Source organism: Podarcis muralis, chromosome 6 (assembly GCF_964188315.1).
Source record: "Podarcis muralis chromosome 6, rPodMur119.hap1.1, whole genome shotgun sequence".
NCBI classification, from domain to species: domain Eukaryota; kingdom Metazoa; phylum Chordata; class Lepidosauria; order Squamata; family Lacertidae; genus Podarcis; species Podarcis muralis.
In genome coordinates this window covers 22698299-22722228 of record NC_135660.1, presented here as the reverse complement: position 1 = coordinate 22722228, position 23930 = coordinate 22698299, and the positions used below count along the sequence as shown (strand labels likewise).

Genomic DNA, 23930 nt, shown 5'->3' with positions numbered 1-23930 from the left:
AGTCTAATGAGGAAAGTTAGGTTAAACATATGTAAACAGCAGTTATGTATAAGCAGCATTTATAGTAGTCATTTTACTCTAATGTCTTTGCTGAAGTAGAATGCTTAATTTAATCCCCATTTTAAATATGTTTGAGTAATAGCCTTGCAGCCTGTTCACACAGTGGATTTATGTCCCAGGTAAATGTCATAAGATTTCAGGCTTAATTATATTGTGTCTAGATAATGATGCATTAAGATGCTGCTAAAGGAATGTTTAAGATGATGCGGAAAACTTTGATTGCCTGAACGTATCATAATTTTGATGTTTTTAATTTGCACCCTACCTTATGGGTCCTGGATACATTTAATAACAAACATTTGATTAAAATTTCTGCAGGGTGCCTTAAAATTGCATAGTGAAGCACTCAAGGGCTAACCATAATTAGGGGTCCTGCATCTAAACACATGCCCATGTAGCAGAGTGGACACTTAATTATTTTGCATTCATGGTGATATACATAGTTGGTTGTTTTTACACTAGTGTACACCTATTTAAGTGGATTATCTTGTGAAGTGGCCATCAGCAAAACATCTATAAACCATTGCTCAAGAGCAGCCTTTCTTAGCCTGGTGCCCCCAAACACTTTGGAAGGCAGCTCCCGTCATCCTTGACCATTCTGGCTGGGGTTGATGGGAATTGTAGTCCAGTGGCATATGCAGGGCAGCAGATTGATGCAAAGGCTACACTAGAGGAAACTGTTCTACAGCAAATGGGAGACAACCTTGCCTGCCTTAGACAAATGCCATTGACTTTAAAGACTGTTCCAAACAAATGAAGTCACTTGCATGTTTACTAAATGGAAATATTTCTATGTTGTTGTTTTTTAAAATGGAGTTTATTCCATTTAGAGATAGAAAATTCATTACTAAAATGCATCATGTGATGTAATCTGGTATATACGCGAACCTCCCCCATTTTCAGATTTCTGTTAATTTTAGTGAAGATAGCAAGAGCGTGTGCACATTTCCCCCTGAAAGGGTCTAATTGAGGGCCACAAACATTATAGACTTGTTGAGATGGCTGACTTCTGACATGACTTGATGATCCAGCCTGTAACAGGAAGGGAAGTGGCATTTCTTAAAGTAAATAATCTGATGTATCTTATTTGAACTTACTTTTATGAAAAACGTAATGAACTCAGTTTTAGGGTTTTTTTTGCTACTTGCTGAACATTCTTGTTTTCACTGGTTTGCTTTTCCTTTCTCTCCTCTCTTTTAAAATAATCTTAGAAGAAAATGCCAAAAGGACAAGGGACCTTTGATGGAGACGGTAAGAACACTTTTTTGGACAATTTGGTGTGAAACCTCAAAAAAGCATGTATGAAGAAACTGAGCCAAATGAGTTGTGTGTTTTAAGCAAAATCACGTACAACTAAATTGTCTTTAATATGGGTTTTTGTTTTGTTTTTTAAAAAAGGTATTTATTTATTTATTTTAAAAAGACCTCCAATGAGTTCAGCTTGTTGAGGTAGGCCTAAAAGTAAATGGGATTGTATGCACCTGCAGAGTTTTCCAACATTGTATTGATGTTTCGGAAGCTTGTGATTGTGAAATCAACTTTTGCAAAATAGGCAATTTCAAAAGTGCCCAAATTTGTGTTTCTTTGCCTCTCTTGTCAAATGTTGCAGTTTATTGTTGATAGTTCCTGCTTTGTGAATGTTGTTGTTCAATGTTTTTGTTGTAAGTTGGCTTAGATAATATGATGCAGGCAGTCTTAGAAACCTGGATAGAAAAGCTAGGAGCTAAATGGCTCTTGGGACCTGGGTTGTGGGCGCCAAAACAGAATGTCTAGTCGCCATTGGCAACACTTTTTATTATTTTGATAAGAATGAACTAATATGCAATTCACATAAGTGGCAAATTGTTAATTTCACATTTGTAACAGAAATTGTTAATACATGTTTAATTTGCTGTTTACAATAAAAATATTGGCACCAAATTTCAGTTTTCAAAACACTCTACTCTTTATTGTTAAACTCCTTAACATATTGTCTATCCTTAACCTATACTTTGAGGCTTCAAAGCACATACATTTCATTAATCCTTGAGTGTCAGCCAGGCACAAAAGAATGGTGCCCAGACTTTTTGAGGTGCCTGCAAATGGAGAATCTTTCGGTGCTAAATGCGCCTTGTGCCCTGCTAATTTTGAACCCTGGATGTAGGTGACTCATAATTGAACAAATAAATATCACAGTTGCTTCTTTATAAATACTGTCTTGGCTATAGTAAAATACCTCTGCATTAACTCCTCCCCTTTATTGCATTTGCCCTAAAGTCTATCATGAAGATCTGTTTGCCATCACCATTGCCTTTTGCTCTTCCATACCATTTCGTTGGTCACTTCAGGTGGTATTCAGCTAGGTTTTTCTCAGAGCAGACCCATGGAAATTAATGGACCTAACTTAGTCATGGCCGTTAATTTCAATGGATTTCTCCCCGAGAAAAACTCAGTTGAATACTACCCTTTGCTTTTGTTTGTGGGCTGGACCTATTCAAAAATTTCAAGCGTAGTGATGGTTTACTTTTCAGAACTTTTACCTGTGCTATATTTCACTCTGGCTCTGTCACAACTTCAACCAGCCTGTTTTTCCTCATTCAGCTTTCAGTATCAATTTTGATCTAGTTCCTTCTTGCAGTGCTTCAGTTCTCATTACTTTTGAAACAACACCATGTTCCATTCTATGATGTTAATCAACTGGTTATGCCTTTTGGACTACTGGACAATGGTTCAGTTGTTTGGCAGAGCCTTTAAGCCAGTGGTGTTCAAACTTTTTTCAAAGAGGGCCAGATTTGATGAAGTGAAGGGCTGTGGGGGCCAACCAAAGGGCTGACCAAAGCTGTTGACCTTTTTTTAAGATTTTACCCCAAAGTTGCTTTTTTTAAGGTTGGAGTTGTTGAGCTTCTTTTAGCATTAAAGTTGTTGAGGTTTTTTTTTTTAGAATTTTACCCCAGGAAATAAACTGCCACAGGGGCCGGATTAAACCGAATGGCGGGCCGGATTAAGGCCCCAAAACGGAGTTTGGACATGCCTGCTTTAAGCCATTTGCTGTTTCCATCATTATGTATTTATGTATGATACGTATTTTCCCATACTTTATAATCTCTAGGGTGGCTTTCAAGCTAAACTGTAAAGGGCACAACAGCTAGAAACGTGACATAGGAAACTGAAAGAAGTGAGTTTGTGGCCACTGAGAGGGTCTAGTTCAGTTGCTCCCTCCACTCAACAAAGAAAACAAATAAAGGGAGAGCAGTGATGGATGAAAACACACATATCCTCATCTTATGCAAAAATACTGAGAGGTAGCTCCTACAGAGTCCCCAGAGGTTTACTCCCAAGTAAATGTGCATAGGATTGCCTTCACACCCACAGCCTCATCGATCACTCCAGCCAGGGCGGAGGGTGGGATGCAGGCAAAACGCTACTTCAGCTATGCCAGCCTGGAACTGATGTACCAGCAGGTCACAGTGCCATCAATTGATGGCCCTTGAACTGGCTCAGAGCTTCCCTGCCACTGAAGCACCCTGTTTTGGGGGCTGGTGGATCTGTTTGTGGGGTGAGGGACCACTGCAGTGGCTTAGGGATTTAAGTTGCAGCCTTAATGTAAACTTATTTGTTCTTACTCAGGATATCCATTGTAAAGTTAAAAACAACAACAAGAATAAGAACTTGGTTCTCTTTATAATCTGTACCCATTCCATTCTTTGGCCATGTCTTGTCTTCCAACTTTATAATTGTTTTATGTGGCCTTTTCTGAATTTCCCACCGTTGTGGGTCCGTATTATGCCTCAGAACAGAAAGCGTCATCATTCCCTCTTGAATTTTATTCTTCAGCTGTTTTGTCGCATTAATATAGGGGCACCTCAGGCCTTGGGCCTGAATGTGGGCTTCCAAGCCTTGCTCTTGGGCCTTGCGATTCTCCTCAGGCCTTTCCAACTTCCTAGGCTACACCTCTCACCAGTCCTGCTCCATGCTCTCCTTGAGTACTGTTGAGTAGCAGGAATGAATTTAGGGTAATGCTTCCTGTTTGCCTGGATGCAGAGAAGGGGCTGGAGGTAAATGTAGAAACCTCTGGCGTGGTTGGCATGTAGCCTACTATGGAAAAGTAAGAATCGAACTCTCGCTCCACCTACTTGGCTGCTTTCACCACTGGCATGCAGCCCTCAGAAGCTTTCATATGAGGAACTGTGTCCCTAAGCCTGACAGAGGTTCACCACCTCTGCTTTAATATATGATGGCAGCGAAAGTGTGAAAACCCAGTGCTAAATTCAATCCTTTTGCAGACCAGATGTTTGGAACCAGACCATGGGCTTAGAGGAATTTTTTAAAAATTTATTTAAAAGGAGAATTGGCAGTAGTTTAAAGCCCTCTGACTCTTGTTAGCAATGGCAGTAACTTCTATGTTGCATAGGGTGGAGGCCTTGCTTCTGTGACCAGAATGGTTCATTAGTGGTAAGGGTCTGAAACCACAAGGAGGCGTTTACAATAACATTTTCTTGCTAGTAGTGCTGAGTTCTGCCATAGAAGAACTTGTTATTATCTCCTTGAATATAGGCAGAGAGTAAAAAATTAATTGTTTTCTCAAAGTTTCCATGTGCAGAAAATATCAGTATTGATATTGATATCAGTATTTCCGATTAGGAAGCTGAGTCAAGACGATTGGTTTACCTCGCTGCGCTAACTGGCAGTGGCTCTCCAGGGTTTCAGGCAAGGGCCCTCTTTTCAGAGCTACCTGGAGATGTGGGGATATTGAACCTGAGACGTTCCACACGCAGAGCAGATGATCTACCATTGAGCTATAGCCGTTATTGACTGTTTATGGCAAGTAAATTGCCTTGCTGGTGATCTTATGGAAAAGCAGATGAGAAATAAAATTAAGTACCTTTAGTTATTTTTCTATCGTAAGTGACTGATTAAGGTGTTTTAGACGTAAGGGCCTCATTTGGACTGCCAAATTTTATCTTTGAAAACTAAGATATGTGTGAACTTTAGGCACCTGCAAGCAGGGGCGGAGGAAGGAGAGTGCGGTGAGTGCGGGCAACTCTGGGTGTCACCACTTGGGGGGGTTGCCAAAATGCCGGGCAGCAGCGCGGGGCCTGCAGTGTGCCTGAGCCACGCGTCTCTCCTGGGAGCAATGCGGTGGCTTGGGCGTGCGCAGGCTCTGCGCTGCCCAAACGGTCTGCCCACTGCCTCCCCCCCAGCTGTAAGGTGGCTGAGGGGGAGGAGGCAGGCAGACTCTGGAGGCCCCATGGTGTGTCCCACCCCTTTGGGCGGCTCGCCCCGCCCTTGCCCCTGTGGGCGGCGTGTAGCGCCCCTGGGCGCGCTGCCCCAGGCACACAAGCGGCTTCCCTCCGCCACTGCCTGCAAGCAACCACTTTTCTCCTCCCTTCATGTGTGTGGGCATACAAGTCAGCAAATTGCAGTTAACCAGTTCTGCTGAAATTGGGAAACTCTGGTTAGTGGCTTTTAAACTTTCCTTTCACTTCAGTGGAAGAGGCTTGATAATGTGTATAGGCTTCCTTTGCAGCTTATAGTGTTGCATAGCTGTCAACTTTTCCCTTTTCTTGTGAGGAATCCTATTCGGAATAAGGGAATTTCCCTTTAAATAAGGGAAACGTTGACAGCTATGTTGTACCTCCGTTGAAATGCATGGAGAAATTATTTGGGGAAAGGGATTCCTTATGCATTTATTGCATAATTATTTGGGATGCTGGATAAAAGGCTGAGAGGTCTTCCAGCATTAAGGGCAGTGGAATGCCTTCTTTATTATTGTTTATTGAATTTGTATCCAGCCCTTCCTTCTGAAGGATGGCATAGATTCCAGGCATGGTGCTCTTGCAACCTCCCCTCCTAAATATGTTGTATGTCAACCTTATCTCCTTGACTCCTAACAAAATAACGGAACAAGTTTTAAATACTTTGAAAACAGAACTCAAAAGCTGCTTTGAATTTGCAGTCAGAATAAATAAATGAAATAATAGACTAAACTAGATTAAGTTAATATATTCAGTACAGTGGTACCTCTAGTTACAAACTTAAATTCATTCCGGAACCTGAAACTCTTCTTAACTAGAGGCGTGCTTTCGCTAATGGGGCCTCTTGCTGCCGCTGCGCCACCGGCACATGATTTCCGTTCTCATTCTGGGGCAAAGTTCTCAACTTGAGGTAACTCTTCCAGGTTAGCGGAGTTTGTAACCTGAAGCATTTGTAACCTGAGGCGTTTGTAACTCGGGGTACCACTGTAATATATACTGGTGCCAGAATTCAGGTTTTGCAGCTTCAGTAGTTGGTATTTCTGGTAGAGAATTTTAGGCGCTTAGGCCTTAAAACTACTAGTTTTCATTTACGGTAACACTTCCATTTGATTATGCAGCTAGTGGTTTGCAGCAAGTTACTATGAGATTAATAAATTATTGGACCGTTAGCTTTCCTTATTAAGGTAAAAGGTAAAGGTACCCCTGCCCATACGGGCCAGTCTTGACAGACACTAGGGTTGTGCGCCCATCTCACTCTATATGCTGGGGGCCAGCGCTGTCCGGAGACACTTCCGGGTCACGTGGCCAGCGTGACAAGCTGCATCTGGCGAGCCAGCGCAGCACACGGAACGCCGTTTACCTTCCCGCTAGTAAGCGGTCCCTATTTATCTACTTGCACCCAGGGGTGCTTTCGAACTGCTAGGTTGGCAGGTGCTGGGACCGAGCAACGGGAGCGCACCCCGCTGCAGGGATTCGAACCGCCGACCTTTCAATCGGCAAGTCCTAGGCGCTGAGGCTTTAACCCACAGCGCCACCAGCGTCCCTGTTTCCTTATTAGGTTACTATATTATCTGCATTTAAAATAAAATCAAGGAGAGCTGTATTTAATAACCTGTGTAAATTATTCAGCTCAAGCAAATGCACACCAGATTGCTTATCATGCATATTTTTTTGTTTGTTTTGGGTGTTTCCACTATCATCTGTGGGGCAGGGGGAGAATAAATGTGTGGCATCAAAGTTCGTTTCCTGGGAATTTCCCTGAGATGTTATCACACTCTGCATGCACATGTTTCAAGCCCACCTTTACTGTCCTGAGGACTAGAGTCCTTACTTAAAACGAAATCCCTGCTTTTTAATTGTGTGCTTACTTGGAAACACCCAGAGCCTAGTTTATTAACTAGTTAAATCAGGTGTCTTTCACCCTAACATTTCGTATTCTATTAAGCGCAAGCTCTCAAATACCGTAATAAAAGTGTTTCTGGTTTTTCCTTAACAAAGAACACAGGCTATTATTGAATTCGGGTGGAAGGCATCTTTTTGGTGGTACAGTGATCTATTGTTACTTTAATATGTGCTATGCTCTCCCATTGTCCTGAACAAGCCTCTATCTTTGTCCGTAGAGTTTGAGAGGCATATTCATAATAATGTTACTTAGAACCTCTCCTTAAATCAATTTCTTTTTTGTGCTATTGTAGAAAATGCTGTGTTGTATCAGAACTACAAAGAAAAGGCTCTGGATATAGATTCTGATGAAGAGGTAGAATTGAAAGAACAGAAGTCAGATGAAAAAATAGTTATTCAGTACAAACCTCTGAGATCAACATGGAGTCAGTTGTCTGCGGTAAGTGTCATAATGTTAAATAGCCCGAAGCCAAACTGGAATGCAGCAGTGCTTATAAGCCAGTCTCTTTTATCTCCCAGTGTCCTTTTCAACCCAACATTTTATAGCTTATCGTTTGCCCTCAGAACTACTTCCTGAAGTGAAGTGTTTATGGGTATGCAGCTAATACCCAATGGTTGTAATTGGTAAAAAGGTACAGCTGCTAGACTTGCATTCCTAATTTCGTTTGCCTTATGGGTTTTTCCCTTTTTTATGCAAGCAAACCACAAGTCGCCAACTGTGTTAGGACTTCAGGATCCCTCTGCTTTGGAATTTAAATTGCAGGGAAGGGGGCAACCCTTAGAGCATGTTCAGTAAAATAGCCATATGGAGAGAATTAATGAAAATAAGTATCTTGAAAATGGAGAGGATAAGCAAAGAGGCTTGTTTATTCTAATGTCGTTCTGCGGGAAATTTAGGTCTCACAACACGCCAGCACAGACAAACACTGGCTCTCTGCAAATCATCGTTTGTAATACGTGTATGTACCAGAGTGGAGCCATAGCAATAGCCTCAAAGCAGCAGCATCACTGTGTAAGGATGGGGTGGTTGGGACTACATGGGCCTTGACCTTTTTGCCACCTTGCCCCTCTGGTAAGCTGCAGTGCTGCTAGGAGAATATTTCTGCAGCTCCACCCCACCAGGTGAGTCACTTTCTTATCTTCTCTGTCTGCTGGAGGAGGAGAGAAGAGAGTGTTCGAGCCCAAGGCTGCATGTTGGCATAGTACCAAGCAATATTTTAGCACTGTGGTTGGTACTTTCACGTGGCTGCTCATCAGACCATTCCATGGGGATTGGAATTCTGTAATGGGAAGCAACCATGTTATATCACCTGAGGTATTGGCAGGCTCCACATTACTAGAGCAGCGTGGGAACTGACCGTGCTGAAGCAACAGCCATGCCACTTAAGGCAGAAGTCGCCAACTTTCTTTGAGCGAAAATTTACATGCTAGAGAAAACGTTGTGGGCATCATTCTACCCCCACCATCCCAACCAAGCACACACCACAATCTATTGCACTGTCTAAGGCTTCTTTCAAGCCTAATTTCAGAGGGGTGGAGGGGACCCTGCAGGTGCGGAGGAAGACCTCTGTTGCCACATGTGCAGTTGCCACATGTGTGAACCCAGGGTTGAGATAATGGCATTAGAATTGCACCTATGATAGGCTAGAGATATTAGCTTCCCTGCAGTTTCACAGATAAGGAAACAGTTAAGCAGAAGAAAACTGCAAGAGGTCAAAGTTCTCTTTTTTGTTTGTGTGCTGTAGTCTGCTATGGTTACAAGTGCAATTTAATTAAACACTCAAGAGGTTTGTGGTTGGCTTCTTGTATATGATTTTAAAACTTTGCAACAGCTTTTAGCAGTAAGCATTTATTCTTATTATTAAAATAAGTGAATGCAAGGAAAGAACAGGTTCATGACTTCACTCCCTGTGAAGAATTGTCCTCAGTTTTTTTAATGGTGGCAAATGGCTATATTTAGTGTGTCTTATTTGAATTATTTGATATAGTAGAATTTCAAGGAAGCAATCAGATGGGGATAAATTACATGAATCCTTGGGAACCCATTCAGTGATGCTTGGGGGGTTCATTTAAATCATGTTTCACAGTCAGACCTACACAGTGCATGATACAAGAAGCCACATGACAGCCCACAAGTCATGTTTTGTGGACTAAAAGGTGCCTGGAAGTCTCTCCCATCCTCTGCACGTCATTCTTACAGTTTTAAGGCAAGGACTAAAGCCAGAAGATTTGCTGAGATCTTAGTTTGGCACTATATACAGCTGGTGGAGTGCATTTTGGTTTGGTGGATCATAAATTCTGCAATAGCTGTAGTTGCTTGGAGCAAGATCATAAGGCTTCTATGTTACTGAGATGGAAAGGAAAGCCTCAACTCTGCATTGCACTGGCATTGACAATTAATACAAAGAGCGTGATTTTGTGTGATCAGCTGATGAGCGGAAACCCCCATGCATTACGGCAACTCCTCTTGTGAAATGACACGTTAATGTTGTGAATGAATGGAGAAAGCAAACTGCTACTCATCTGTTCATAATAAAATCTGGCCTTGGTCAGACCACACCTGGGGAACTGTGTCCAGTTCTGGGCACCACAATTTAAGAAGGATATTGACAAGCTGGAATGTGTTCAGTGGAGGGTGACTGAGATGAGCAGGGGTCTGGAAACCAAGCCTTATGAGGAATGGTTGAGGGAGTTTGATATGTTTAGCCTGGAGAACAGGAGACGGAGAGGAGATATGATATCACATGATGTCCCATGGAAGAGGGAGCAAACTTGTTTCTGCTGCTCTGGAGGGTAGGACCTGAACCAATGGATTCAAGTTACTAGGAAGGAAATTCTGATGCAACATCAGCAAGAACTTTTTGACGGTAAGAGCTGTTCGACAGTGGAACAGACTCCCTTGGGAGGTGGCAGATTCTGCTTCATTGGAGGGTTTCAAGGAGAGGTTGGATGGCTACCTGTCATGAATGCTTTAGTTGAGATTCCTGCATTGCAAGGGGTTGGACTAGATGACCCTTAATGTCCCTTCCAACTCAAAATACTACGATTCTAGGAAAATGTTGCGATGAAAACATTGGGTCCATTCGTTTCAGTGGGTCTACTCTGAATGAAAGTTAGTGGAAAACAACTAATGATATGCACATCATTTGTGTTCATGTGTGCAAATGTAAATATTTTTTGGGATCCTAAGAACTGCAAGTGGACTTCTGCTTCTGGAACAGATCTTTCTAGTCCGTTCACTACTACAGTAGCATAATTAACGCACCTCCTCCAAAAAACATCAAGGGGCTTAATAGGAACAAGATGTGCGGCATGAGGCCTGCGTATGGAGGAGGGGAATCTACTGAAATTAGGACCTCACCCTAGTTATGAGCAGATGTGTCTTTATTTAAAATATTTTAGTGTTGCCTTTAGACTTCCGGGTTGGCTTTAAATGAGGTGTGTATGTGTGTTCCCAGTTAAAATACAATGCAGTACAGCTACAACAATAAAAGTATCAAAACCTGTGTAAATACACTGCACATGGCTAGCATTCTAGAGGTGTGGTGCCGCTACAGAAAAGGACATTTCCCTTGTGCTCGCTGATCTTAATTGATCTCACATAAGGATCTCAAAAGTATTAAAACCAATCTCAGAGTATGGAAAGGGTTGTTTGGGTGGAGGCTGACCAGTTGAACCCAAATCTCTTCACATGTTTTACCACTGTGCTGCTGTTTTCATGCAATATGTTTAATATAGCTGTTTGCTTCTTTCTACTTAATTGACTTGATGGAAAAAGCAGCATTGAATGGGAACAGAAAGTCTTTTGAAAACAATTCCGAGGCCTCTGAGACATGATACAGTTAAAGCATTCCCTCCCCACCCCACTTTTTAAAGCCCTCTTTGTTTACAGTTCTGTGGCTATAACTGGAGAACTAATAAATGCTACTATGCCCCATTCACAGCACGCAATAAATGGAGGATAACTTGTGTATGAGAGATTACATGAGCTGTAAGTCTATATGGGAAGTGAAGTGGAAATGATATTAGAATGTTTTTAAATGATGCTGAACGTTAATAGCTTCATTCGACCAGTTGAGCTAGAGAGAACTGTGTGTGATACTTACACTCGAAATGTGGAAGTTAAAATACTCCACAGTATTAAGTTGAAAGGAACCCACTGGGCTAGATTATAAACAGAACTAAAATGTGTACTGCATTCCTGTGATTGGACTGCAATTCTATACCGAATTTCCTAGGAGCACTAGTGGACTCAGTGGAACTTAATTTTGAGTAAACGTGTGTTGTAATACACTGGCAAACTCAGTTCTTTTCATAAGTCTAAAAATAACCATTTAAGCACCCACTCCTTTTCAGTGGATTGTATTCAGCTAACACTCAGAGTCTGTGAGTTATGTCCCAGGGCACCGTGTGTGTTGGTGAAATTGTGTATACAGTCATACCTCGGGTTAAATGTGCTTCATGTTGAGCGTTTTCAGGTTGTGTTCTACGGCGACCCGGAAGTAACGGAACGGGTTGCTTCCAGGTTTTGCCACTCGTGCATGCGCAGATGCTCAAAATGACATCATGCACAGAAGCAGCGAATCGCAACCCGCGCAGACACGGGTTGCGTTCTGCTCAGGATGCGAACGGGGCTCCGGAACAGATCCCGTTTGCATCCAGAGGTACCACTGTAATTGAAACCCATTGAAAAAGCTGGCAAACACTCCACCTCCCTTCCGCCCTTTTAGTGATGTTTCATTGACATCCTTCTGACATTTCCAGGTCACTTCTGGATTCGGCGTGATGCGCGTATACACAGTCACGCACGTATTGAAAGCGTGTCAATGGGGTGGGGCGGGGCCTGCCTGTAGAGTTGTTGAAATTAATGTACCTAAGTTAGTCATGATCATTTATTCCATTAGGTTGGCTCTGAGTAGACGTTAGCTGAATACCCGGTACTTTTAAAATTATATTTATTGGATACATGTCTGTCCTGTTAAAGAGTTTCTTTCTATGCTGCCTTTTGGCCCAAGAGGCCCCCAAGGCTAGGAATGGGTCACTTGGTGGAGCCAGAGGTGCAGCAGTAGCTTCCTGGCAGCAATGGTGCTGCTGCTTACCAGAAGGGATGAGGCTGCAGCAAGGTCAGGGCTGTGCAGGTGCAAAGCCACAAACGCCTGGTGGGTTCTGCCTGTGAGCTTACGCTGCCCCTTTTGTACATTTTAATTTGGAGGATGGCCAAGCAGCAGGGTCATTGAGGTAGATAGCGGTGTTGCTTGAGGTGTTCAGGTCTTCGGTTACAGTGGTACCTCAGTTTAAGAACAGCCCTGTTTACGAACTATTCGGTTTACGAACTCCGCAAAACTGGAAGTAGTGTCCTGGTTTGTGAACTTTACCTCTGTCTAAGAACAGAAGCCCAACGGTGTAAGGGCACCGGCAGCAGGAGGCCTCATTAGGGAAAGTGCGCTTCGGTTTAAGAACGGTTTTGGTTTAAGAATGGACTTCTGGAACAGATTAAGTTCGTAAACCGAGGTACCACTGTATTAAAGATTTAAAGGTCAAGAAAAACACTGTTGTCCTTTTGGACTTTGAATCTTTTGGATGGGTCCGTATCTTAACATCTGCTGAAACCTCCGCTTCCTCCTGACTCAACAAAAAGTCATACAGGTGTTAGTGGACTACAACTCCCATGATCCCTGGCAATTGGCCATGCTGGCTTGGGCTGATGGAAGTTGGACATGTTCTCCATCTCTCAGATGTTGCTTTTTATGCATAGATCAGGAAATGCTTTTTTCTTTTTCTTTTTTTAGTTCTATTTGTATGTTTTGATGTACACATGGATACTTATTGTGCACACTTCTGAGTGTCTCTGGTCAGGCTCGTACACAGGAAACAAGTCCCAACTGGAAGGAAGAAACCAGCTGGGGAGTGGGGCATGTGCAAATCAGTATCACACATCACTGCTCAGATAAAACTGTTAGAAGAAAATCACAACTATACAGGTATTTCCTTCAGTGGCTGTAGAATGGGCATGCTTTCACCAATAATCTAGGTAAACCTACTGTGAAGTTCTGCTTCTATATATGTATAAACAATGATTTGTTAAATCTAAAACTTTCATTTTTGTAAGCACAGTTTAATGTCTCAAATTGTTGATTAATTAACCTGACATTTTGAACATGTGCTAGCCTGTACGTTCAGGCCAAACTTGTATTTTGAGATTGTTTTGGAACTACAGGTACGTACTCAGTTTTTCATCCTGGATAGAAAAGCAAAGGTTCGCTGGCTGAATACCTCTGTTGGCACAGAGTTAAGCACAGTGTTAATGCCAAAGTGTTCTAAAGTGAAGCAGATATTCTGCCATTTTATCGCAGGATGTAATAGGGGGAAAAGGAGGGACATTCTGGACCGTATTTTGGAGGCAACCACTAACTTCTTTCTCTTCATGTGTAAAAACATTGCAGGAATATTTCCACTCCTGAGTGCTGCAGCTACTTTCATAAATTCTTTATTCTTAATATTGAAACAGATCATTTCCTGTTTGTTTTGTTTTATTTCATTTTCTTTTACATCTTTCCTTCGTTGAAAGAGCCTTCATAAGACAGTCGGTCATAAAGTTCTATATTGCAGAATGAGAAGTTGCTGAAATGAACCTTTTTAACTTTATCTTTGAATGATGCTTCCTGATAGTATAGGGGTGTTGTCTTCTACAGTGGTTATGCTCCTACTTTTGCAGGACGGGGGTCAGAGAATAGCATTGGATGACTTTTCCTCAGCCTCATGGTGACTGTGCTGTGGGATCGTGCAAGAAGAAATTCTATTTTGCATGCAGCTTAACATATATATGAAACCATTGAGTGCCATTATCATGGGATTGGGGTGATTTGTCAGCAGTATGCTGATGGCACTTAGTTGTATGTCTCCATTGAATTGGGTGGTGCTGTTCAGGTGCTGAACCAGCGCCTGGAGTTGGTCTAGGTGGGTGCCAATAAGCTGTGACTAAAACCTGAGAAGGTGGATGTTGGTGGTTCCTATGTCTGGGAAATGGGTTCATGCCTTGTTTTGAATGGGGTCCATCCAAATGAAATTTGGGCCCAACCAAAGGAAAATTTCAGTCAATTACTGATGAAAAACAATGGAGGAGAAAAATGTGTATTGCAAAAATATATGTAAATTGTTAATCATTTATTTCAGGTGAAGAAGAATGGGCTATACCAGAGCATCAGCCAAGAAGAAAGGAAAAGGCAAGAGGTACCTTAATTATTATAGCCACAGTTTATTCATTACTTCATAAGCTTGTCATCCTTTTATGCATGCTTTCTGGAGGAAAACTTAAAAAAAATGTTGTTGTACACTTTTCTGTTCCATTTCTGTGAACTAAATTATAGTAGAAATCTAACTTTTGATACAGACCAGCTGGGGTTTTGCAGCTTGCATAGAAGGCAAGTGGGTAATTTATCTATAAATGCAATAAATAATAATAATAATATGCAAATGTTGTGAACATGCCCAATATCTGAAATAAGCAGTCTCTTCAGCCCTACTCATAACCACCTGTCTGTTCAGTTCTCCGTTTGCTTTCTGAGCTATACTTGTGAAAGGAAGAGCTCCTTCCATTTGCAGAAGGAGTGGCACCCCAGCATAGGTTGCTGCCCCTAGAAAAAATTGGGGAGGTGATTTTCACACTGTCCCAGATGACCCTTCAACCCTCCTGTGCAAAATTCTGTGGGCTGCAGGGGATTAGGGGGAAATCATCACCCCTATTCCCATGAGCAGGAATGTTCCGTGTGCAGAATTCCACACATAGGACCTCTTCGTCCTACCTGATGTCTTCAAAACAGAACAGGATGAATGACCCTTAAAAGCTTCCTGTTTTCTTCTCCTCAGCCCATTAGAGGCTACTGCTGTACCCCTTGATAAATGTGGATAATCTCCTCTAGCTGTTATGGGTTTGATCTGTCACCTGAAGAGGGCTGATCCTCAGATCAGCACTGCCTGTTCAGTGAAAGATCACAAGGAAGGATCTGAAGATCCTTCTTAGAAATAAGTCCAGTCTACGTGTAAACTGGGAAGTAAGTAAATAAATAAATCTGCTTTTGTTTGCACCGTTAGCACTTGCTAGGCAACAGCCAGAGGACAGGGCAGTTCACTTCAGCTATACCTGAAGGAGCGTCTCCACCCCCATCCATAGCTGTCAACGTTTCCGAATAGGATTCCTCGCAAGAAAAGGGGAAAGTTGACAGCTATGCCCCCATCATTCAGCCTGGACACTGAGGTTCAGCGCCAAGGGCCTTCTGGCGGTTCCCTCACTGAGAGAAGTGAGATTACAGGGAACCAGGCAGAGGGCCACCCTGTGGAACACCCTCTTATCAGATATCAAGGAAATAAACAACAATCTGACTTTTAGAAGACATCTGAAGGCAGCCCTGTTCAGGGAAGTTTTTAATGTTTGAAGTTTTATTCTGTTTTTAGTGTTCTGTTGGGAGCTGTGTTCTGAGAGTGGCTGGGGAAACCCAGCCGGATGGGCAGGGTATAAATGAAATAATAATAATAAGCTACAGATCAGGGCAAAAGAAGCTCACAGAGATACTTATAGGATTCCAGGGGGGCGAGAGATGTAAGGCCTGTAGAATGTGTAGTAGATTTTTTAAAAAAACAGGCAGGAAAATCAACTTGAGATTCAGAGGGCTTGGAAGACTTTCTGATGAATGGTGGTTATGAGCAATTTGGCAGTTGAAGGAAACTGGGACAGATGTGGGCCTGGAAACCTTTCCTCTTTGCGGTCATGGGACTTGCTGTTGTCAGTTCCAAATACAATGTGGTAACAAGCAACTGCACTGGTAGTTACCTCTCTTGTGCCTTCGGGGCTCAGAGCAGCAAAGAAAATCACGGTTTCTGTCCAGTGCATGCCTGGTTTTCCATTGTTAAGGTAGCATCTCATGCCAACATTAGCCGCCCTTTCATGCTCATCTGGGAAGTGCCGGTCCTCCACTGCCAGCTGCACTCTGCCTCCAATGTTAGCCTGTTGTGCTACATCTGCCATCACCTGCTGTCCACTGATTTTAACCCTTGCCATCCTGGTTTGTATCTTGTGCTCTTCCCTTAGTCACTTAGCCTACATTCTTCTGAGGGCAAGAGCAAGAAGAGATGCTGAAATGAATGCTGTCCCCCCCCTTGAGCCCCCCCTTGAGGACAGAATAAGTGCCAGTGAGAAATGAACCCATTCTGTCTCGGTAAATCAGGAAGTACCTTCAAGGTTGAGTTTCCCAAAGAGGGGAAAAAGGATACATTGGTGATAGTCAGGACTTTGGTGCCATTTCACTTAGGTGAGTGGTTTGTTTAAGCTGCAGGCATAGTTAAAGAAATGTCTTTTTAAAGGCAGCTATTAAACAGGACAGAGGGTGAAATTATTAAGTAAGGTGTGTTTTTAAAAAAAAAAAACCACACATAATGGGTTGTGTTGGACAATGTGTGTTGTTGCAGTTTATTAATGCAACATACTAAATAATGTACAAAGCCAAGGAGAAATAAATAGGCTGAACTAAAGAGGATGGAGATGGAATACATATCTATCTTCCCCGTTAAACCATTATCACATTCTATCCTTGAATGCATCTGCTTCTCCAGCAGGGCCACATACAAAGCATTTGTATACATTTGGTCTCTAAAGAGCTCCACAAAGCATGCATAAGCTATCAAGCTTCACACATCTGTTTGTATTGATGCCGTGCAAATGAATGATAACTACATTTCACACTGTCACTCATGGGGACTGTCACTTGTCTTGAGTAAGAAATAGTAATTGGCAAATGCATTATCATTCTTCATCTCAGATTAGTGTCACTAGATTATGCATGAGTTTAAACGTTCCTTGTTTGGGTGTTTTGAGATGATCGTTTTGAAGTATTCTGAAATCGGGGTAATCGAAAACTTCTTTTCATTGTATGCTTTGCTAGAATGTATAAGTGTCCAACCCATATCTCATATTCACTTTCAAAAAAACTGCTGTGCCTCGCCTTGAATTTCTTAGCTTGAAAGGAATCAATGAGGGCTGTGATGGAACTGGGAACAAAGAATTCTTAAATAGCATTGAAGACGAGGGCTCTGGTGTCCTTTCTCTGAAACAAACACACACACACACACACACACACACACACACACACACCAGAGCAAATTAGTTACAGAACTCGGCTGCTCTCTTTAGGCAAGCCCTTTGCAGCCAAAGCAACAAATTGCCTGTGAGTGCAGCATAAATTTGGGGACAAGATGATTAGTGGGAAGCCTGAGTGATAGCACTGTGGCTTCTTCCTCCAGTTAAGTTATACAAAGTAGAATATGTATCATTGCGTTTTCCAAGTCATAACTTGAGGGATTCGTAAAAACAAAACAGAAGCCACATCATTATCCCAACTGATACGTCCCATTGCAAACAACAACAACATGTGCATTTTATTTATTTAAGGTATTTATATACTGCTCAATCATTAGAATTCCTAACTAGTGGGTATAGAAGCACCAGATAATATTTTACATTAATAGGGTCATGCTAGTTAATAAACGTGCAATCAGCTTTTAAGTATGTGTAACAGAAATAATTTCATGGTCTCCTACCCCTGCAGCTCCCTACCCACCCTGTGTTGTTTCCCCATGTCAGATTTCAGATTGTAAGCTCTTTGGGGCAGGGGGCCTGTCCTGTACACTAGTGCACTGCCAGTGTACCACCACGCACACTGGTGGTGGTATACAGATAAGTAGTCAAATAATACTTGAATCAAGCCTCCTTCTCAGGTACTCTGTTTTAGGCATTCAGCTAACTGAAGGAAAGAAGCTGGGGGAAGAGGCTGATAGGCAGTGCTGTGTAGGATTTGCCAGAGTAAAGAGAAGAAATGTGGGTTGGGAAGGCTTGTGTGGGAGGCCTGCGTGTGCATTCTGGAGACCAGCCCATCTCCTTTTCAGCCAGCTGACCTTTTGCAAAAGTATCTGGCAAAGCTGCTTCTCAGTTTCCACTGCTTTCAAGGAGCTGAATCTTCAACTATGCAGGGTTTCTTTTTTCATTAATTGGGGCTTTTGCTTATACAAGGTTTCCTAATAAAAACCACGATTCCCCCCCCCCCTTATTTTTGTCGTTAAAATAATAATGGGGGGACTTTTGCTTGGGCTACAAAGAGCAAACATATATTTTATAAATGGCAGCTTTTTAATTTTTGCAAACATTTGTAGTTGGTGCTATTTGCTAATACTGATTTCTCAAGCACTTTGCGTATAACAGTTACTTTAACATTATTGCCAGTTTTGTTCTTTGTGAGGGTTAGCCTGCGAGGTTGGTCCAATTCAGGCGCAAAGATCTTGATCTGATAACTGACCATGGTTTATTGGACCAAATACAAGCATTGTGGCCACATACAATCCTCCCTTCTTGCATATGCCTCAATGCAAGATTCTTGAAGTTTGTTCACCCAATTTCCATTATATCCAGACTGGGGAAAATGTGTTTTAATCACTGCCAACAAACTATGAAAGCAGGATCTGTTCACACAGGCACTATGCTAAGTTCTCAACCCCATAAATCACGGTTCATTCAAGCGAGATAGTTATATATCTCAACCAGGTCATAAAATCCTGCTCATAACCATCCCATGAACTTCATTGCTTCAGGAGGGTTTTGATCCTGGATTTTCGCATCCTAAAGCTAAAAGAAGTGACCTGTGTATGTGTGTGTGTGTGTCTCCTCCCCCTTCTCACATGCAGGCTATATTTGAAGTTATATCTTCAGAACATTCATACTTGCTCAGTCTGGAAATCCTGATCCGGATGTTTAAGAACTCCAAAGAACTGGGCACTACAATGACCAAAACAGAAAGCCATCACCTTTTTTCCAATATTGCGGATGTCTGTGAAGCAAGCAAGAGGTAAGTTTTAAACAGAGGTCCTTCCCCTTTATTCTGTTTATGCCCAGGAACTGTTATACACTTTCATGTTGTTAAGGGAAGTTCAGATATCCTCCCACACCCATGCTTTGAAAGAATGTGTGAGGGGATGCAAGGTTCCATGAGCTTCCACTGCATGTAGCCCGCCGTGTCCTCTGGAAGATCATACATTTGGCCAATGTGTGAATGGGCTCTATGCATGTAGAGCCTTTTCAAATGCCATCTGAATGTTTGGATTGTGGGGAGGGGGTGGTCATGACCACTGCATGCTTTGATCATGTGATGCCTGTAATGCCTTTTGAATCCATCTTGTGTTATTACGGTTGGCAGTTATCATTGCTAATTCTTTCTTACTGCATTTAGTTTAATCTAAGGAAGAATAAGGGACGCGTGTGGCGCTGTGGGTTAAATCCTGTTGAAATCAATAGGACATAGGCCTGCGGAATTGCATCTTTAAGCTAGGGATTGTCTTGTTTCTTAAAATGGAATGCAATACTTTAAAAATGATTGATCTTTGAAGTTGTGTTGTGATATATATCATTGCCCTGAAAGATATTTTAAGAGATTGTTTTCTTTTTTAAAAAAGGCTGTGTATATGTTGCACATGTCCTTTAACAATGGATTACTAATGTGTTGCTGTGAAAATTGGCAGGTGATTTCCTGCAAAATCTGAACAATGTTAAAAGCTTTGACAGATCTCTTTAATTAAGGCATTTCTGGTTTGGAATCTCCATATCTCTTCTGGTTTGGAATCAAGCAAAGAGTAGTTTCTAAGCATTTAGAGATGTGTGGGAACAAGATTCACCCAAGTTAAACCCCTGTTGTCAGTGATTCAGTTGCATTACAGCAACTTGAAAAAATCGTGGTTGTGAAATGTTTATACTTGTTGACTCTCTTGTTTCAAAACAAGTTTGGGGAATTAGTTGTTGCTTCTTTGTGATCTAAACTGAGTGTGTATAAATCCCTGTGCATTTCTAATCTTTTCTGGACAGTACTTCAGATTTACTCTTTCTTGTTTTATGGGCCATTGATGTTTAGTGGGATAGATAGTTTAGGCTGTCATACCAAAAACACCCAGCATAGTAAGCCCACCAAACATTTTGGGACTTACTTCTGAGTAAACATGCATCATCTTTTACTGTGTATTGAACGAGATAGCTTGATTCTAGGAACATTATCTTTCTTTCCCCCATACATTACTTGTATTGTTTTGTATAGATATGGAAGATAAGAATATGAAAATTAATATGTGATTATTATTAGCCTTTGAGTAGTGGATTCATGTCTTGTGGTGGAAAAAATGGTCACACGAAGTCCCATCATTTTAAGGCATAAAATCTGGTTATGCCAGGTGTCCAAAACTTGCCTTAATTTAAATCTAGTCAATATCTCTGAGGGTTTTTATTTTGTTTTTATTGTATTTTGTATCACAGGTGTATTTGATGCCCTGGACTACTTTGGGAGGAAGGGTAGGTTGTAAATTTGATAGATGATAGATAGATAGAGATAGATAAACAGTCAAGTGTCTCCATCCATAGAAGAGAAGCAAGACACTACTTAGAGGAAACACAATAAATTCCAAACAGTTGATTCCTGTGTTTTCAGTCCCAGGCTTTTCACATTAAGCCACACAGCATCCCATAACTTTATCTTGCTACTCTTGTCTTTCCTGAGTCCAAATATTTTGGGTTCCTGTTTGACTTGCAGTTGAACTTCATTAGCTTAATGTCGCTGCACTATTAATTTTTTTCCAGTGCCGTGGCTGCAGCCAAAATGGCTCTCTTGTTCTAAGAGCAATTTTTCTTCTTCACAGCTTTCTCCAGTGTTTCTGTCATCAAAAGAAATGGCGGAAGTATGGTTTGCTGTAGTGTATTTAGTGATATATAGCAAATATAATAGATACTATTTGTTAAGAACGGATCAGTGTTTATGCTACCCGGTACTGGTATTTAAAAAGTCATATCATCCTAAAACAGTCTTCTTCCAGCTGGTGCCTTACAGATGTTTTGGATTACAGCTCCCACCATCCCTTTCTATTGGGCTGATGGGAATTGTAGTTCCAACATCTGGACAGGCAGAAGGTTGAGGAACACCGACTGCAGTGCTGACAATACATTGGCATTTTATCTGTCATTTCCATAACATCCTACACTACACTATGCAAAGAACTTCACACTCTTTAACCACAAAAGAACTATTGATTGTTCTGATTTGACAGGTGGGGGACTGAAGCTTAAAGTAAGTGAATTAGCTAGAGCTGCCAATCTGGTAGTTCATGGCTGAAGTAGGGCTTGAACATGGATCTTTTTGTCTGCCAGATGATAGAGATTCCAATAGTAGAGGTCAGGGCTCTGGTAGTACAGTGGAACCGTGGTTACCGAACGCCTCTGTAGTTGAACGTTTCGGCTTTTGAACACTGAAAACCCAGAAGTAACTGCTCCGGTTTGCGAACGATTTTCAGCAGCCGAATGTGCTACGCGGCTTCCATTTTGAGCTTCCCTATTGTATTGAGGCTTCCATATTGAGTTTTCAGTTATGAACGTTTTAGAAGTCGAATGGTCTTCTGGAACAGATTACGTTCAAAAACTGAGGTTCCACTGTACCTGGATGGGTGACTGCCTGCAGACTGCATGATGGAAGTAAGGCGGGATATAAATCTTAGAAAATAAATAAATACCACGATTCGTGAAATTTACACTGATGTGAAATGTTCATACCATCCGTGTTAGGTGGCATGATAGTTTCATGACTGCGCTATTAATTGAATATGGCTATTTCTCTTTTTAGATTATAGGTTTTGTCTTGGTTTTATAGAGGGAATTATTTGTTTTCTCTGGGGTTTTTTAAGATATGTATTTCTGTCTTTCTGACATTTGTTTGGCTTACAAAGTAATGTGAAAACAAATAAATAAATGTAAAATCAACAAAGTGTGTGTTGAACTACATTTTACTCAGAGGCAGATTTATTGAAATTCATGGGCCTAGCCAAGCCATGTTCATTAATTTCACTGGGTTTACTCTGAGTAAAACAGTTGCACTGTAAGTGATTTTAATATTAATTTAAAACAATGTGAATAGAGATAAATATTTGCTCTTCATTCTCAAAATACTAGGACTGATGGTCACTTTCAGTAGATTCCAAACAAACAAAAGGAAGCTTTTCTACGTGGTTTACATAATTAACTTGTGGAAACAAAGCCCATATTCCACAGCATCCTATGTTTTCTCTGTGACTGCTTGATTGACAGTACCATATAAGACCAAATGTCTGATTATTACATAACAAAGAGCCCCTTCACCTACCTTGCACAGAAAATTAGCCTTTTCTGTGAAATACAGAAAAGGGTATGATATGGTTTAAGTACATCAAGTTCTCTAGTTGCAACAACTACAGTATAATATTTGTCCTCAGGCACTGACTAATGCTGCAGTGCTTAATCAGTTGAGTTACTGTTTACCTTCTGTTAGTGGAAACTTGTTGTACAGGATAACATTTCATTTGGCATCTTCCGTAATGGACAGTTACCTCATTGTGCCTTATCGGTTCATCTCTGTCCTACCCTACACCTAGCTACAGAAAGACAGTGTTTGCTTCTTTGAAAGGAAATACTATTTGTCCAGGTCATTAGGATCTGTGAAGTTTTTCTAGGTAGCCCATCAGTTGTTAACAAAATATGCAGATGATGGGGTCCAGAGCAGGATTCTTCTTAGAATAAATTATAAGCTCAGACAAAAATGGCAGATCCCTGGCCCTGGCCAGTTTAGCACTCCGAGGACCAGGGCAAGTGTACCTGGCCACCCCTTGTTTCATGACCTATTCCTACTTCGGTGACTTGCTGGAAGAGTCTTTTACTCCCTGGTTTGGTCTTGAACCCTTTTTCTAAGGAGGACTGTGTGCTGACCCTTCAGCTCGTGGGTGTTGTGGATGCTGTGTGTTGTGTAGGCTCCTCTTCCTTTCCTCTGCGTTGTGCTCTAAAACTGTGCTTGTGAGCAGCATCAGGAGATGCAAACACCAGCCCTCCATTCTAGCCTGGGTAGTGGCAATAGCAGGGTTGCTGCTGGCTAGGTCACTGCAGCTTACGGAGTGGGGGCTTTATGGAGTCGCTTTAATGTTGGGTGTTGTGATGCAGGATTTGTGTGCCGGTGGCATGTCCTCATTGTTGTGTGGCTCTTGTCTTTGTCTGGCTGTGGGCTGCTTGTGGCCATTGTTGCAGGCACTGATACGTGAGCTTTATTGATGATGCTGGATGTGCACTTGCTGTCTCCCCCTCCTCAATTAATCTGCTGTTTGGGGACTCCCTCCCCCATATTCCCCCTTTTGGTTGTAGCTGTAGTTTGGAGTGCAAACTGTCTTATTTATTAATTAAATTTATATAGTGCCCTTTCTTCCAAAGGAGCCCAGGGCAGCTACCAGAGTATGGGATTACACAGTAGTGGCTAGCAGGGAGGCACATCACTGCAGATCCTGACTTCCTTCTGGTGGCATTGCTGCTGTGTACCAGAATGGTCAGAGGGCACTTTATTCTCTTTCACAATAATCTCCCAGCAAAACAAAAGCGGCAAGCTTTTGGCTCGGTTCCAGTTTTAACTTCAGTTAAATTACACCTGCGATGTCAAAAATGAAGTGCCCAAAACAATTCTGTCTTGCATATTTTCTTTTGCACAAGTTATCCACGTGTTGAGGTTTTGCTTGTGCAGGGCCCAAAAACTATCTTGCTTAAATCAACTTGGTGAGAGATTAATATTTAGCTATGTGGGTTGGATGTTTGCTTGACGTTTGAAGCGTTAAACTTGACACACTTATTCATTGACCTCCACTGAAGATTTT

The 23930-nt window shown here is 41.8% G+C and overlaps 1 protein-coding gene across 2 annotated transcripts in view; it reads left to right on the top strand.

Annotated features, from left to right (window-relative positions):
• ARHGEF26 (Rho guanine nucleotide exchange factor 26) overlaps positions 1–23930 on the top strand; it is a 69078-nt gene that overhangs the window by 5389 nt on the left and 39759 nt on the right. For both annotated transcript variants that reach the window (XM_028731341.2, XM_028731340.2), the window contains 4 exons: positions 1272–1311; positions 7490–7635; positions 14370–14426; positions 18924–19084. In XM_028731341.2, coding sequence (XP_028587174.2) covers positions 1272–1311; positions 7490–7635; positions 14370–14426; positions 18924–19084 — 404 coding nt within the window. The remainder of the gene's footprint in view (positions 1–1271; positions 1312–7489; positions 7636–14369; positions 14427–18923; positions 19085–23930) is intronic.